General features: G+C 39.5%; 1 protein-coding gene across 1 annotated transcript in view; it reads left to right on the top strand.

Moving 5' to 3' along the window:
- Nucleotides 1–15,399, top strand: part of NFE2L2 (nuclear factor, erythroid 2-like 2) — a 28,504-nt gene extending 13,105 nt beyond the window's left edge. Inside the window, exons 2-5 of the mRNA XM_008573451.1 lie at nt 11,216–11,482; nt 11,946–12,035; nt 13,052–13,240; nt 13,672–15,399. Of these exons, the coding sequence (XP_008571673.1) occupies nt 11,219–11,482; nt 11,946–12,035; nt 13,052–13,240; nt 13,672–14,901 (1,773 nt within the window). The 5' untranslated portion in view covers nt 11,216–11,218 and the 3' untranslated portion in view covers nt 14,902–15,399. The remainder of the gene's footprint in view (nt 1–11,215; nt 11,483–11,945; nt 12,036–13,051; nt 13,241–13,671) is intronic.
- Nucleotides 15,400–16,336: the final 937 nt, after the last annotated feature.

Raw genomic sequence — 16,336 nt, forward strand, 5'->3', positions numbered from 1 at the left:
GCATGAGAATTAAATGACTTAATGATGGAAGTGAAAGTGTTTTGTGCCCTTAAAGCAATAAAGATGTAAGGGCTCATCTCTAAGGGCTTTCTTTCTCCAAGGGGGTGTGGAACTATTTCTTGGGTTACACTTAGGTCTTGGTGAGTCCTTGGATGAGTCAGGTTTGTAATGTGCATTTAGTGGGTACATGGTCTTGACCTCCTGATTTGGGGGTTTTCAGGGGTCCAGACTAATTTTGAGCCACTTTTGCTCTTGGTAATGTAACACTGGAGGCCAGGCAGTGGAGAGGATCTGCCTGCAGGGGCTTAGAACTGGAAGGCTCTTATTCCCATTGTATTAAGCAAGGGTATAGTCTTAGAAAACCACACAGTATTCAGAGCTTACCGGTGGGGAAAGGAAAGTCCTCTGCAGAAGAGTGTAAGTCAGACATTGAGGGGTTTTCTGATAACAGAGCTTCACAGGCCATTAATTTGGCTGCAGGATTGAATTCCACACAACAGTTTTGTAAAGGTCTGTTTTTAAAGTAATTCCTAATATTTAATGAATTTTTAAGTAACAGAAATTGTAATAGGAAAGTCTAGTTTGAAATCTGTGTTAGGTTGACTAGATGACTATATACTTTATAATCATAAGCTATTTTCTGTATATCTATGTGTGTGTATTTAATAGAATATCTTTCTAAGAAAACACAAAAAACTGATGCCAGTGGTTGCTTTGGGGAGGGTAACCGGGAAATTACTTTTGCAACTTTCAAATTTTATACAATATACATATTTTGTCTATTAAAAAAAAGACACTGTCATGTCCTAAAGGAGTTTACAGTCTAGTCAGACCATTGTTAAGAAAACCCCAGTAAGACATATAAAGTACGGGGTAGATACTGGCTTATGGGAAGATTGATTTCAATGTTAAATTCTCCTTATGTAGGTAAGTTGGCCTGATTTGCCTGTAAGTCATCTGGGTCAGGCAGGTCTGAGTGTCCAAAGGGCAGGTTTCCAAGTCTTGGTTTTGCGCCTGGGGAGAGCGCACAGGGCTAAAGCAGTTTCCAGATCTTGTCCTGCTGTGGTATGAATGCCAATTAGCTGTGAGCATGCAGACAAGCCTCCCAAGTTTGCAGTCAGAAGTTCTGGGCCAGAGTCTTGGCTCTGCCCCTTGCCGAGATATGGGATTTGATCCCCAAAGCCTCAATGTGCTCCTGGCCCACCTTCCCCCTGTTACTGCCGCCCATGAACACTCTTGAAGACCACTCTTGGAGACCGTGAAGTGTGCAAACACCAGCTGTAATAGAAGCTGTTAGGGGCCTGCAAGGCCAGTAGGCTAGAGCAAAAGATGCCAATTGAAAAAGCAAAGATGTATCTTTTTCCCTGTGTCAAATAACTTGGCAAGAGTTGTAGTATTAGAAAAGTGTTTTGTAATCCTTTGGCTTCTGGCCTTGGGCAAATTATTGCACCCTCTAGACCTGTCTCCCTGTTTGCAAAATGTGAGGGTCTGTCTAGGTGATTCCTAGGGCTCCTTCCAGTTACAGCATTCTGTGAGAGTGTGACATTAACAGTAATTCCCAACTCAAGTGAGATGAGTCATACTAAATGAAAAGTCCAAATGCAAGGAGGAAGTCTCTGCGTGTGAGAGTTTTCCTTGCGTTGGAGAATCTGAGCCTCTGGAGGGAAACAAGGGAAAACATTGCCACCACCAAGAAGGGAGACCAATAATGCATAAAGAGTCAAGTATCTATTTTTGTGCATTCTCACCACTTCCACAGCCTCCTTTGCTTTCAGTGTTCACTTGGGCTAGGCCTTGGGAAACTAAGTTTAACCTTGTTTATTGGGTAGGATGTTCATACCTTATGGCAATTGTCACCTCCTCTGTGAGGTCTTCCTGTGCAGATTTAGTGGTACTTCCTCCGTGCTGTGACATGCCGTGACATGCTTCTCATCCTGTTGCCTCATATCTAAGACCAGAGAGTGTCTAATTTATTTTTGTATTCCTGGCGCCTAGTGCAGTTCCTGGCACCTGAGAGGTGGTCTGTATGTGCATACTAGAAAAGCAGATGGATCAAGGATCCACTTAGGGTAGTGGATCAAGATCAACAACTAATATTGTTGATTTTGACCACCACCTTTGTAACTACCACCACTCTGGTAAAATGAAGTTTCAGCCATTAGTAGCTTATTTCAAGAAATATTTCATACTCAAAAAAGTCCACACCAAAAAATATTAAACAGACCCCTTGGTCTGCAGTTTAACAGGTTCTGCAGTTTAAAAAAAAAAAAGCAAGCTAAGTTTTATATAGTCTATATATAATAGTATATGATATATTATACATGTATCTATAATTCATCACCACCACTATGGGCACATAGGGTTTCTGGCTAGCAGCAACATACAGCATTTAGTTACCTACTCAGCCCCCAAGCCTGGGTGACTGGTCTTGATTCTTATTACTGTTAGCTAATTATAGGTAGTTAAATCTGAAAAGGACCGTGATGATTGAACTAAATTTCTTTTTACAAAGGCAGGACCCAGAGAGAGGGTAAAGGATAACTAAGGGAGAGAAGGAGTGGCAGAAGTGTCTGTAAAGAGCCCCTGCAGTTTGAGTGCTTGTGCCCACCCACATGGGGGACTCCCCTGTATGAGGAGGGTACATGAAGATGGGCAGCAGAGCTGTTTGACCTCAGGGTGGATATCTGAGCTACCTGATGAGACCATGCCCAGTTAATTTCCATGTAGGTTAGGTAAAATAGAGGGTTGGACCAAATGCTCCTAAAGGTCTGTTGGTAATATGAGTGTGTGTGTTTGTGTGTGTGTCTTCCTGTCATTCTAATAGAAAAATGTATCCTACAGTTTGCTTGTCAAACCAAGCCATTCTTGGCACAGTAGTGATAACCCTTGCATAAGTCTTTTGAAGCCTAATAGCAGCATCCTGCTCAAATACAAAACCACCAGAAAATAACTGTGGGGACCCAGGTATGAAACCTCATGGAAAAGTCAGAGCCATGCACTCTATAGCAAATGGGATTATCTATTGTTTTGGAAATTAACCGTCCTTTCTGACCAAACTATATATGTGTCTCTTGAGAGAATAGCCTAACTTCTCACTCTTTTCACTTTCCAGTTTTGATTTATCCTTGCATCATGCTTTGCAGTTTACAGACAAGCATAATGGGTGAGAGTTCCAGTAAACTGGCTGGATCATATTTCTTAGATTGAGTCATTGCTGAGAAACTTGTTTATGAACAGGAAGCAGCCCATGAAAATGTCTCTCTGTACACAGTAACATGCCAGACTGCGAGGAAACTGGACCACTTTCTAATTGAAAGATAAAAGGGTAGAAGGATGGTTCTACTACTCAGTGAATGGTAAATTTGTGATCTAGGGTTTTAATTTGTTTAGTAATTCTTCTCGGTGTATATTTGGGGATTTTGTGCTGTTAAAAATCTCTAGTAGTTGAAGATTGGGGAAATAATCCTTAGATTTCTCTAGAAGGAAATCTTAGATTAGTGGTAACTATTACTACTTATTAAGAGTCTCTACTGATGTGTATAACTGGTTGCTAGGCCAGTTATTTTTTTAAACGGCACTGTAGTTACACAGAAATAAACCTGGCAAGATTTACACTTGGCTTAGGTGGCTGTAAGGTCCCTTTCATCTCCAACATTCCGTGATTCTATGTTTTTAACCACCTACTTCACAATTATTGCAGCAACACAATCAAGAGTTAGCAAATCAATTCAGTAAAACCAAAAGGACTTGAATGTGGGCACATGGTAAAGAATGACCTGTCGTCTGCCTTCTCTAGAATTCTCAGTGGAGACTATAATTGGCATTGTATTGTACCAGGGTCTTCAAAAAGTTCATGGGAGGGCTGGCCGGTTAGCTCAGTTGGTTAGAGAGTGGTGTTATGACACCAAGGGTTCAGATCCTGGTCTGGCCAGCCACCAAAAAAATAAAAATAAAAAGTTCATGGGTAAATTTGCACTAACTTTTAATTTTATATAATTCTATATCCCTCGTATATCTTCTTGTAATGCAGTGTGGGAGAGAGCCATAGAGAAGTAAATAAATATGAAATATAATAGTCATAAGCAAGATGTATTTTAAAAAGCACATCTGTCTGCTTGGTGTCATTTTACTTTAGTAAAGATTATGACTGCACAATACTGCCTTGTAAATCAAGGAGATCTTTTTTGTTGCTGTTTTATCAATCCTTCAGAATTCAAGCATGCCCTCAATTGTTTTTGTAGCCTCCTATAGCTCTTGATTTGGCTTATAGTCACCCAGACGGGGGGATATAATTCATGTTCCATACAGTTTTGCTCAAAAATATTTGGGCAACATCCATGGGAAAAAATACTAAACCAGATTTAGTTTTTAGGTAAATAATATAATTACCTGGGCATAAATATAAGGAATAAAATGTATGAAACAAAACATAACCAGGTGTACCATAAATTCTAAATACTAGTAACTAATATTTGGGTAAAGGAAAGATCTTAGGTGAATAAACTTTAAAATAAGACTTATTATTTTTTAAATAGAAGTACATGATTTTAGGGGCCGGCCCGTGGCTCACTCGGTAGAGTGCGGTGCTGATAACACCAAGGCCCCGGGTTCGGATCCCATATAGGGATGGCCGGTTAGCTCGCTGGCTGAGCGTGGTGCTGACAACACAAAGTCAAGGGTTAAGATCCCCTTACCGGTCATCTTTAAAAAAAAAACAAAAAACAAAAAACACGATTTTAAGAGAGAGTAACTTAAGACACTACCCTTATACCATAAAATTGGAAGCAAGGATCAGTTTTCATCTTCTTTTACAGAGTTGGTAATATGCACAATTTAACAGTTTATTGTTGAAGTTTATTTTTAGAAGGAAACCTGCCACCTTCCCAACATTCTCAGGGCAAAATAGAGGGTGGGAGTGGGAAGGGAAGAAAGGGATTGTTAAGTGCACGCCTCATTTATACATCTGAGTGTGTAAAAGAAGCCATTTTTTTCATTTCAAATACTTTCCCAAAGTCTCAGTTTACTGAATAGCTTTTTTTTTAAAGATGATCGGTAAGGGGATCTTAACCCTTAACTTGGTGTTGTCAGCACCACGCTCTCCCAAGTGAGCTAACTGGCTATCCCTATATAGAGACCCAAACCCTTGGCCTTGGTGTCAGCACCACACTCTCCCAAGTGAGCCAGGGCTGGTCGCCCGAATAGCTTTAATGTAGGAAAGAGACTATGTATCTTTGCTTTATCTTTTCTTGTTTTTTTTATAAATGCTGGTTTGTTCAAGGCATTAAAATTGGCTTGCAGGGCCGAGCCCGTGGCACACTCAGGAGAGTGCGGCGCTGGGAGCGCGGCGACACTCCTGCGGCGGGTTCAGATCCTATATAGGAATGGCTGGTGCGCTCCCTGGCTGAGTGCGGTGCGGGCGACACCACACCAAGGGTTGCGATTCCCTTACCGGTCACGAAAAAAGACAGACAGACACACACACACACACACACACACACACACACACACACACACAATTGGCTTGCAAAAGACATATTTAGTATAGATTCTGTGTTTGAGACTTTTCTTTGTTTATCCTGGTATAGAGATGTTTGTTTTAAAGTGGTATGAGATAATTGTCCAACTTAAGATTTCCTGTAAAACATATAACAAATTACCCAGATGGCAAATGATGATATATACATTTTAAATATGAGTATTTCCGTGAGGCCAGATGGTGATTTAACATGAATCGTCCAATATTTTTGTTTCTTATTAAATTGTCTTCTTTTGTCTAAGCCAAGCTAGCAACATAATTTGGAACACACTAGGAATCACTAGAGGACACCACCATAAAAATTCAGGCACTATGTGGCAGGCGGCATATGCTGTGTGAAGGCTCACAGCAGTGCTTGCGTTGCCCTTGGGAAGACCAGTTGTAAGGAAATGCCTGTTGAAATGCCATACCTCCCCAAGGCCTACTGATCTGACATTTTGCACTGTGGCCTTCCTCCTTGGGGGACTGCAGGGAATCAGGCAGCTGCACTTCCTCAAAGCCTTGCATTTATGTGCACAAGAGCAGTTTTAGTTCTTCCTTAGGCACTTCTCTTCCCTAGGCACTTATCTTCCCCATTGCGGGTGTCATGTTCGTGTTTGTTATGGGTTCCACCCAGACTATTATTTCCTCTTAGATGATGTGCGAGTTTGTAGAAAGATGGGTAATTTGTGGAATAAGTCATATGCCCAGTCACAAGGCTCGTTTCAGGAAATGCTCACTGCATATAAGGTTAGCACAGAACATAGTACTGAGCCTGTGGGCCTCCCCAACTGTGAGTTTTGCGTTAACAAACTTCTGCTCTTTTTCAACATAAAGCTTTGAATGTTTCCTACAGTATCAAATCTCTGCAGGCTTTTTCCTTCTGAAACTTACATGAAAATCTGAGTAACAGAGTATGACATACTAAGACCATGACAAGATACCTATTGCTGCATTCTAAATTTGATCAGAACATCTGTTTTTAGGAATCTAAAGTAGTTGCTTAAAACTCAGCTTTCTTTTTTCCTCTTTTTAAAGCAATTTTCTTTTAGAGACGTGTCATAACAAGAATAAATATTACATAAACTTAAAAATACAGAGGAAGGGCCGGCCCGGTGGCGCACTGGATAGGTGCGTCGCTTGGGAAGCGCGGCGGCGCTCCCGCCCGAGGGTTCAGATCCCACATACAGACCGGTTCCCGCTCACTGGCTGAGCAAGGCGCGGGAGCAACGCAGAGGGCTGCGATCCCGTTGCTGGTCCCTGGTCCGGTACAGGGGCAACACTGAGGGTTGCGATCCGTTCCCGGACACGGAAAAAGACAAAAGACAAAAAAAAAAAAAAATACAGAGGAAAATCTCTCAGAACACTTTGAAACCTGTTTTGGTCCCATTATTGCATTGAATGCTCCCCAGTCTGATTAAGAATAATTAGATTTTGTTACTTGAAACATCTTTTGGTGGCATTCCTGCTGGAGACAGTAAGCTAGTGCTGTAGGACCTGCTTAGTCTTCCAGGGTCCAGCATTGTTTCAGATCAGATAATAAGAACAGGATGCTCAAGAGCTGATCCAAATAATGCTTTATGTTTCATTTTTTCCTGTTTTTCATTTATTTATTTATTTTATTTATTTATTTATTTAAAAAGATGACCGGGAAGGGGATCTTAACCCTTCACTTGGTGTTGTCAGCACCACGCTCACCCAGTGAGCAAACCGGCCATCCATATATGGGATCTGAACCCGTGGCCTTGGTGTCATCAGCACCACACTCTCCCGAGTGAGCCACAGGCTGGCTCTCATTTTTCCTGTTTGTTGATAATGATCCATCAAAGTGTTTTTTGATCATACTATGGAAAAATAAAAACAAAAACACATTGATTTGGAGCTTGTGCATTGAAAAGTAGTAATAGCTGGAACTGAGTGGCACCTGAGTGGGTGTATGTGTAAACATAAAAGTATGTGTAAAAGTGTATGTAAATGTATATGGGGTACCCACTACCATCACCACATGGTCACCACCAACAAAACCACTACCACCATTCACTAAATTTACATCATCTAATTTTCTTATTAAGGTGCCTTATAAATAACTCAGAATCTCTCAAATAAAAATTCTTTTTCAGGGCCGGCCCCGTGGCCTACTTGGGAGAGTGCAGCGCTTGGGAGCGCAGCGGCGCTCCCGCCACGGGTTCGGATCCTATATAAGGATGGCCGGTGCGCTCACTGGGTGAGCGCAGTGCGGACGACACCATGCCAAGGGTGCATCCTCTTACCGGTCACAAAAAAAAGGACAAAAAAAAATTCTTTTTCAGGAAACACATTTTCAGGGCTACTTGATCTGTGTGTCTCCCCGGTTGCAGTCATCATATTGGCTCAATAAATCCTTGCTATTTGTATTTAGTCTTAGTTTCTTTTTAGGTCAACAGAAGTGACCACTCACATCAGCTCAGGGTATACTAGCATAACAATAGATGCTTCCTTCTGAAGCCCTGCCTTTTTTTTTTTTTTTTTTTCTCACAGAACTCAGATGAAACCCTATTGCCCTCAGAGAGGGTGTTTCAAGTATACTAATTGTCGGGTGGTAGGTTTGAAAAAAAAAATCTTTTTCTCTTCACAAGTGGCACAATGCTAGTAGTCAATTTCAGACCTGCCCTGAGGAAGAACCAAGCAGCTTCATTGCTTCAATGAAGCTATCCATGATTGTGGAAAAAGTGAATTAGTTCATTCTTTCTGTCTAGATAGTCGCAACATTATCTTCGGCTCCCACTAGTTAGGTCCACAATTTCATTATTATCCACTGGCCTGGAGTTTGGTGCGTATAGCAAGTGGTAAAGCCTATCACTGTCAACATGCAGAACACTTCCGTAGATCTCTTTCACGTCTCATTTGATCCAGCAACATCTGTATGCTAGGGTAGGATGGAATAATAAACTAAATGTATAGCTAAAACCGTCTAAACCTCTGACATTATTTGGTGGGAAGGGAAACGGGAAAAAAGAAATAACAGAGTTATATCAACTCTTGGAATGATTTCTACTGATAATTTTAGTGTAAATTCCATTAGAGATTTTTCCTCCAGTCCATGAGGGCTGAGTTCTAGGGATACTTTGGAAGTCAGATTCATGAACAGATGTCTCCAACATAAATCGCTTTAGCGCTGCTTCGGTTCTTGTACGAAAAGGCCACAACTGGATACTGGTTTTTATCCTGGGATCTCTTAACATGAAGTCCAGGCAGTCTGGGGGGACTGAGGGAGGAATGTGTCAGAGTGGTCTCCAGGTGCAGGGACAAGTATTTGGGTTTCTTTTACTGATCTTCTAAACAGCCCAGCACACTTTTTACACATTAGTTCTTGAGAGAGGCAGGAATCAGTACTGCTTATTTTTTAGAGAAATATTAAGATTATAGAGTTCAATGAAGATTGCATGGTCATGCATTCCTTTAAACTGCTAGCATTTAGTAGATGTGAATATACTGAACGCCTCAATGCCTTGGTCAGATAGCTCCAGTTTGCATACTGTGCTTTATCTAGATTCACTGAGAAGAAATGTCCCAACCTAAACAGAATTCTAAAGTAGGTTTCATCTTTTTCACATGATGACCTTTGGGTAACACTTCCATTAAAGTGGAAACAAATCCTTTTTCAGAGTGGGAATTATGCTTATTTTAGTGGGGAAACTCTTGAGATTATATAGCTATATATGACTGAGTGCTCTATGGTTGCTATTTTGTTGCTCTTGGCCAGGAAATTGATCCAGGTCACAGGTGCTTAATCCATCCTTCTGTAAACTGGCCACTTCACACCACCAAGATACTAAAGCAAAGAATATATACTACAATGGATTTTATGTCTTGTCTAATTTAGGAACCACTGGCCAATGATTAGATTTTGTATTTTTAATGTAGGCTAGTGGTTAGAAAAGCATGAACCCTTGAGGCTGCCTAGGTATGTATCCCTGTTCAGCCACTTTCTAGTAGTATCACTTCTTTCTTTCCTTTATTTATTTTTATTTTTTGGTGGCTGACAGGGATAGAACCATGGACCTTGGTGTTATCAGCACCATACTGTAATTCTTTCTAAACCTCAGTATTCTTATTTGTAAAGTAGGGATAGTATTTTATCTTTATATGGTTGTTTTGAGGATTACTTTGTATATGTAAAGTACTTAGAACAGTGCTTGGCACAAAGGAAGCCCTTAATAGATGTTGGCTTAAAAACAGTTAGGTATGCCCTAGCCAGTTTTAAATAGCTATAGGTATTGTTTTAACTGTACCTACTGTTTGTGCTTTACACTATACTGTATATTATTGTTCAAAGCTAGAGTGAGGATGAACCGCATAAGCAGGGTTTCATAGCCTTTTAAGATTCCAATACCAAACTTTGATCAAGGGTAGAGGTTGCCTGTGCCATCCAGTTAGCTGTGCTGCCTCCAAGTTTGGCGGCCTGGTCCTTTGTTGGGTAAAAGCTTGACTACTCAGTGAAGCCACAACCATGTTATTTTTGTCCTTGAGAGGCTGAAAGTAGTAGAGGTCTAGACCTACCAGGTAGTCAGTCCAGCGCTGCCGCCAACTGTCAGCAGAACTGAAATACAAAGTCTGATGTTTGTGCACACTGTATCCATTGGCTGTCTGGTCCCAACTCCCATTGCTCCTATGTCTTGATTTTTCCAGTCTCAATTTCATTATTTTTAATATAGATGATTTGTTAAATGGAAACTGATTTAAACTTCTTGTTTAGACTTTTCTAAAAACTAAAGTTACAAATCAGAAAAACTGTTTTTGACATATTTTTGGTTGGGAAAATCTGAAAGTGGTTTCTAGGCCTAGCCTGATCATATAAATTCTCTCCCCATGTATCTTTTACTAAATCAAAATAACCATTCCCACTTTATAAGATCCTTCCCATATCTTAACACTTTCCCTGGAGTGATTTTGTTTTTTTTTTTAAGAGGGTTATTTATGACTTCTCAGGAGGGAACCTGGTGGGTGCCCACTATCCCTTTTCCAACTTTTTGGTTGGCAATGGACAACCTTCTCTTTATCAACTTGTTCACACCTCAGGAACTAAAACTCAAGTTGAAAGGAAATTATTTAATTGGGAGCCAATGACACAAGAGTAGCAAGAGGGAAGAGATAATTAGTCCAGTGTAGGAAGACCAAAAGAATGGCGATATTTCACAATTACTATATTGACCATTTAACTTGGAGTTTTTCTCTCTATAAACTGGGTATTTGCTGAGCAAGTTTGAAGAAAACTCCATGTATTCAGTCATGCTTCTCCAAACCCCATTTCTAAAAAAGCCAGTGACTTAGAGTGTTTGCTTTAATTTCTACTTTGTTTTAAACACATGTGAGATTTCTTTAAGTTCAAACACCAATGTGCAACATTAGTAACTTTGCCCTTTAGCGACCTCTACCATCACCCAATCATTAATGATCCAAGTTTTTAAGTGACTAGAATGGATGGCTGTGTGTTTGTAGGTTGGTTGTTATTTTACATGAACAAATTCTCACTGAATGGAATTAACTGTGCTCTTCTGTAACACTGGATCTATGTTCGCCTTCAGATTTTGTTTTATAATCTCCCCTCTCCTCAACATCTACAAAGGGAAAAGGTGAGAATTAACTTATATGGTATCTGCCATTTAAAAACCATCTTAACCATGCACGGTCTCTCTCCTTCCTTTTTTGTTTTAAACACAGGACATGGATTTGATTGACATACTTTGGAGGCAAGATATAGATCTTGGGGTAAGTCGAGAAGTATTTGACTTCAGTCAGCGGCAGAAGGAGTATGAGCTGGAAAAACAGAAAAAACTTGAAAAGGAAAGACAAGAACAACTCCAAAAGGAGCAAGAGAAAGCCTTTTTTGCTCAGTTACAACTAGATGAAGAGACAGGTGAATTCCTCCCAATTCAGCCAGCCCAACACATCCAGTCAGAAACCAGTGGATCAGCCAACTACTCCCAGGTACAGAGTACTCAGTTCTTGGAAAAGTGTATGGCAAGGCTTAAGAAAACTTTGACTGAAAAATGAAAACCTATGGATTTGAGTTCCAGCTTTGCCTTTTATAGCAAATCTTTCCATAAACTTTTTTTATACGAATCTTTCCATAAACTTTTTGAAGATCCTTCATATTAACTGATTTTAATCAACACAAGTATATAAATTAGGTACCATTATCCCCATTTTATCTCCAGCTGGGCAGTTGAAGCAAATATGCTTAACAAATTTTCCTAGATCACTCAAGAAATTGGGGGAGCTAAGATTTGAATCCAGGTAGTATGGTTCAACTCTGTGCACCAAACTGATTTCTAAAATAAGACAAATATTTAACTGGATTGTAAACATTTTTGAACATAAATCACGAATCTTTAGTTTGGCAATGCAACATATAACAATTTTTTTCTTCATGTTTTTCCCTTTTATCCAGGTTGCCCACATTCCCAAACCAGATGCTTTGTACTTTGATGACTGCATGCAGCTTTTGGCAGAGACATTCCCATTTGTAGATGACAATGAGGTATAAAACATTTGGTTAACAGCAAAACACAATAGCTATATCAAATATACCCAGTATAAGTCCCCTTAATGTATCTCCATTTAAAAGAAGGAATAAAAAGATTTAGGAAATTTTTTATGAAGGAAATACTTTGTCAAGGAAACCTCAGCCTATAGATAACTTTACAAGAATTAAAAAAAAAAAAAAAAAAAAAAGACGCTCACACAATATTGGTTGATCACCCCTAATTAAAAGTCCAAAATCCAAAACTTTTTGAGTGCCAACATGATACTCAAAGGAAATGCTCACTGGAGCATTTTGGAGTTTGCATTTTCTGATTAGGGATACTCAACCTGTACAAAACCAAAAACCTGTACTACCGCATAACCAGTCACATGGACCAGCATAACCATTGAAACAACTCATTTGTTATAGGGATCTAAAAATTTTGGTGAGTAAAGAGCAAGCTGGGTAATAAACCAAGATTTGTTTATTTAATTTTACTAAATCTATTGAGTTTTGAAGCACTGTACTACATATTTTATATGTATATATATACACACACACACACAAATTAAATCCTAATTGAAGTTTATCTTCAAATGCATAGGATAAAACAAGTCAGTAAAGAGTAAATTTCGAGCAGCTGCGTATGAAAAAGTTTCATTATATACAAATAGGACTTATTCAATAAGTAGAAAAATACAGAACTGCAGCTGATTTGACTTTAATGTGTTTTTTTTTTTTCCCCCTTTTTGTCTTTTTTACTGACCGGTAACGGGATCGCAACCCTCAGTGTCGCGCCCGTACAGGGGACCGGCAACGAGATCGCAACCCTCGGTGTTGCGCCCGCACCACGCTCAGCCAGTGAGCGGAACCGGTCTCCACATGGGATCTGAACCCTCGGCGGGAGTGCCGCCGCGCTCCCTCCAGTGTGCCACCGGGCCGGCCCTTTAATGTGTTTTGATGGTGCTTGCAAGCTTACTCATCCAGTGATGGTGGCAAACTCATATAGATAAATGCCTTGTCAATTTTAGGTTTCTTCGGCTCCATTTCAGTCACTTGTTCCTGATATTCCCAGCCACATTGAGAGCCCAGTCTTCAGTTCTCCCAATCAGGCTCAGTCACCTGAAACTTCTGTTCAGGTGCTTGCTGCTGATTTAGACAATATGCTGCAGGACGTTGAGCAAGTTTGGGAGGAGCTATTATCCATTCCAGAATTACAGGTAACTAAAATCTAATGTAATACTGAAGATGGCTATTTTATATTCAGGGCCTTTAGTCATTCTAATTATCTAATATTTACATGCCACCTACTTATAGGAAGGATTGGAGGGTGCATTTAAATTAAGTCATGAGAGCTGCCCATGCTCACGCAGCATGTACTTTTTGTTAAATGGTCTGGGTGTCTGAGGATAGATTGTTATAAACCTTAAATCTGATATAGGAATTCTTAAAGTAATAAATATGCTTAGGTGTAAATATCTGTTGAGTATGGAACTTATCTCTGAATTATAGAAGAGAACAGCTTGGAGAGAATGGGGGTAAAGAGTGAATTTAATAGCTGATAATATCTGGTTTACCACTGGATATGGATTATCAGATATTAAAAATATTTAACCTTGATTTATATAACATAAACTTCTTTTCCATGCAGTGTCTTAATATTGAAAATGACAAGTTTGTTGAGACTGCCATGGTTCCAAGTCCAGAAGCCAAACTGACAGAAATTGACAACAATTATCATTTCTACTCATCGATCCCCTCACTGGAAAAAGAAGTAGGTAACTGCAGTCCACATTTTCTTAATGCTTTTGAGGATTCCTTCAGCAGCATTCTCTCTACAGAAGACCCCAACCAGTTAGCAGTGAACTCATTAAATTCAGATGCCACAGTAAACACAGATTTTGGTGATGAATTTTATTCTGCTTTCATAGCAGAGCCCAGTATCAGCAACAGCATGCCCTCCTCTGCTACTTTAAGCCAGTCACTCTCTGAACTTCTAAATGGGCCCATTGATGTTTCTGATCTGTCACTGTGTAAAGCTTTCAATCAAAACCACCCTGAAAGCATAGCAGAATTCAATGATTCTGACTCTGGCATTTCACTGAACACAAGTCCCAGCATGGCATCACCAGAACACTCAGTGGAATCTTCCATCTATGGAGACACACCACTTGGCTTCAGTGATTCTGAAATGGAAGAGCTAGATAGTGCCCCTGGAAGTGTCAAACAGAATGGTACTAAAACACAGCCAACACATTCTTCTAAGGATACAGTGCAACCACTGTCACCATCTCGGGGGCATAGTGCTCCAGTGCCTGATGCCCAGTGTGAAAGCACACCAAAGAAAGAATTGCCTGTAAGTCCTGGTCATCGAAAAACCCCATTCACAAAAGACAAACATTCAAGCCGCTTGGAGGCTCATCTCACAAGAGATGAGCTGAGGGCCAAAGCTCTCCATATCCCCTTCCCTGTAGAAAAAATCATTAACCTCCCTGTTGATGACTTCAATGAAATGATGTCCAAGGAGCAGTTCAATGAGGCTCAACTTGCACTTATTCGAGATATACGTAGGAGGGGTAAGAATAAAGTGGCTGCTCAGAATTGCAGAAAAAGAAAACTGGAAAATATAGTAGAGCTAGAGCAAGACTTAGATCATTTAAAAGATGAAAAAGAAAAATTGCTTAAAGAAAAAGGAGAAAATGACAAAAGCCTACATCTACTGAAAAAACAACTCAGCACCTTATATCTCGAAGTCTTCAGCATGCTTCGTGATGAAGATGGAAAACCTTATTCTCCTAGTGAATACTCTCTGCAGCAAACAAGAGATGGCAATGTATTCCTTGTTCCCAAAAGTAAGAAGCCAGATGTTAAGAGAAACTAGATTTGGGAGGATTTGACCTTTTCTGAGCTAGGTTTTTTTTTTTTTTTTTTTTGTACTGTTATACTAAAAGCTCCTACTGTGATGTGAAATGCAGAAATATACTTTATAATTCTATGCAAAATTTTAGCGAAAATTAGAATATACATAATATGAAACTTTAAAAAGCATTAAAGTATCAGTATGTTCAATCACTAGTTTCACTTTAACTGTAAACTTAATTTCTTAGGACACCATTTCAGCTAGTTTCTGTATAAGTGTAAATACTACAAAAACTTTTTATTTATACTGTTCTTATCTCATTTGTTACATTCATAGATTTATATAATACATCTGGCTAAAAGTAAATTGTTGCAAAACTAACCACTATGTACTTTTTTTATAAATACTGTGTGAACAACAAAGAATGGCTTTTTTTATATTAAATTGTTCAGCTGTGGCAAAAAAAAAAAAAAATTAAAGAGCTGGTACTAATAAAGGAGTATTATGACTGTTAAATTATTTCTTCAGGATTCATTTGACTTTCTTCCCACAGTAGTGTTTTCCATAAGACAGTCATCCATTTAACATATTTAGATGTTTTGCATTTTCAGAATGTTTTCTTTGAAAATATAAAAAGCATTTTCTATTAAATTTCTGGCACCAGGGTTATGGAGAAATAAAGCATATGAAGATTTTATCTCTTCTACAACAGCAAGTACATTTCAACCAAGGGAAATGTATACATTGAATATGAAAACATTGATTCATTTATTCATGTCAATACATGTATGCCTGCTATGTGCTAGGTATTGTTTAAAGTATAAAGGACAAAACCCCTCTTGGAACTTAAATTCTAGTTAAAGGGAGATAACAAGCATACTACACTACATTAGAAAGCAAAGGATTGGTTACACCAGTAGAAAGCATCAAAACTGAAAGTAGGGTTGGGAGAGCCTTATTGAAGTGGCAACATTTGAAAGTGTGGGAGAGTAAGTGATTCTGCTAGCTAAGAGCATTGCAGGCAAACAGCAAGTCTAAAGACAGGCTTCTGAGGAAAACTAAGGACAGTACATTTAGTGGAGGGTGAGAGTAAGTCAGGAGAGATGCAGGCAGGTGTTAGGGCCTTCATAAGGACTTCTGCTTAAGTAGGAAGCTATTGGTGGTAGGCAAGAGTAACTAACACCTTGTTTTAAAAAATTCCGGGGTTTTTTTGGCAGCTAGCAGGTACACAGATTGTACCATGGACCTGGATGTTATTAGCACTATGCTAACTGAGCTAACTGGCTAGCCTGGCTTGTGTTTTGTAAAGTCTAGAGGCTAAGGGTGGGAGCAGGGGTACCAACTGGGAGGCTTATGCATTATGGTGGCTTGGTCTATGGTGAAAGGAGGCAGGGGTAGTCAGGAGGTACTGGATTCTGCATGTTTCAAAAGTAGAACTAAAAAGTTTCTAATGGAA

Source organism: Galeopterus variegatus, unplaced genomic scaffold, assembly GCF_000696425.1.
Source record: "Galeopterus variegatus unplaced genomic scaffold, G_variegatus-3.0.2 Scaffold53, whole genome shotgun sequence".
In the NCBI taxonomy this organism is placed as follows: Eukaryota; Metazoa; Chordata; class Mammalia; order Dermoptera; family Cynocephalidae; genus Galeopterus; species Galeopterus variegatus.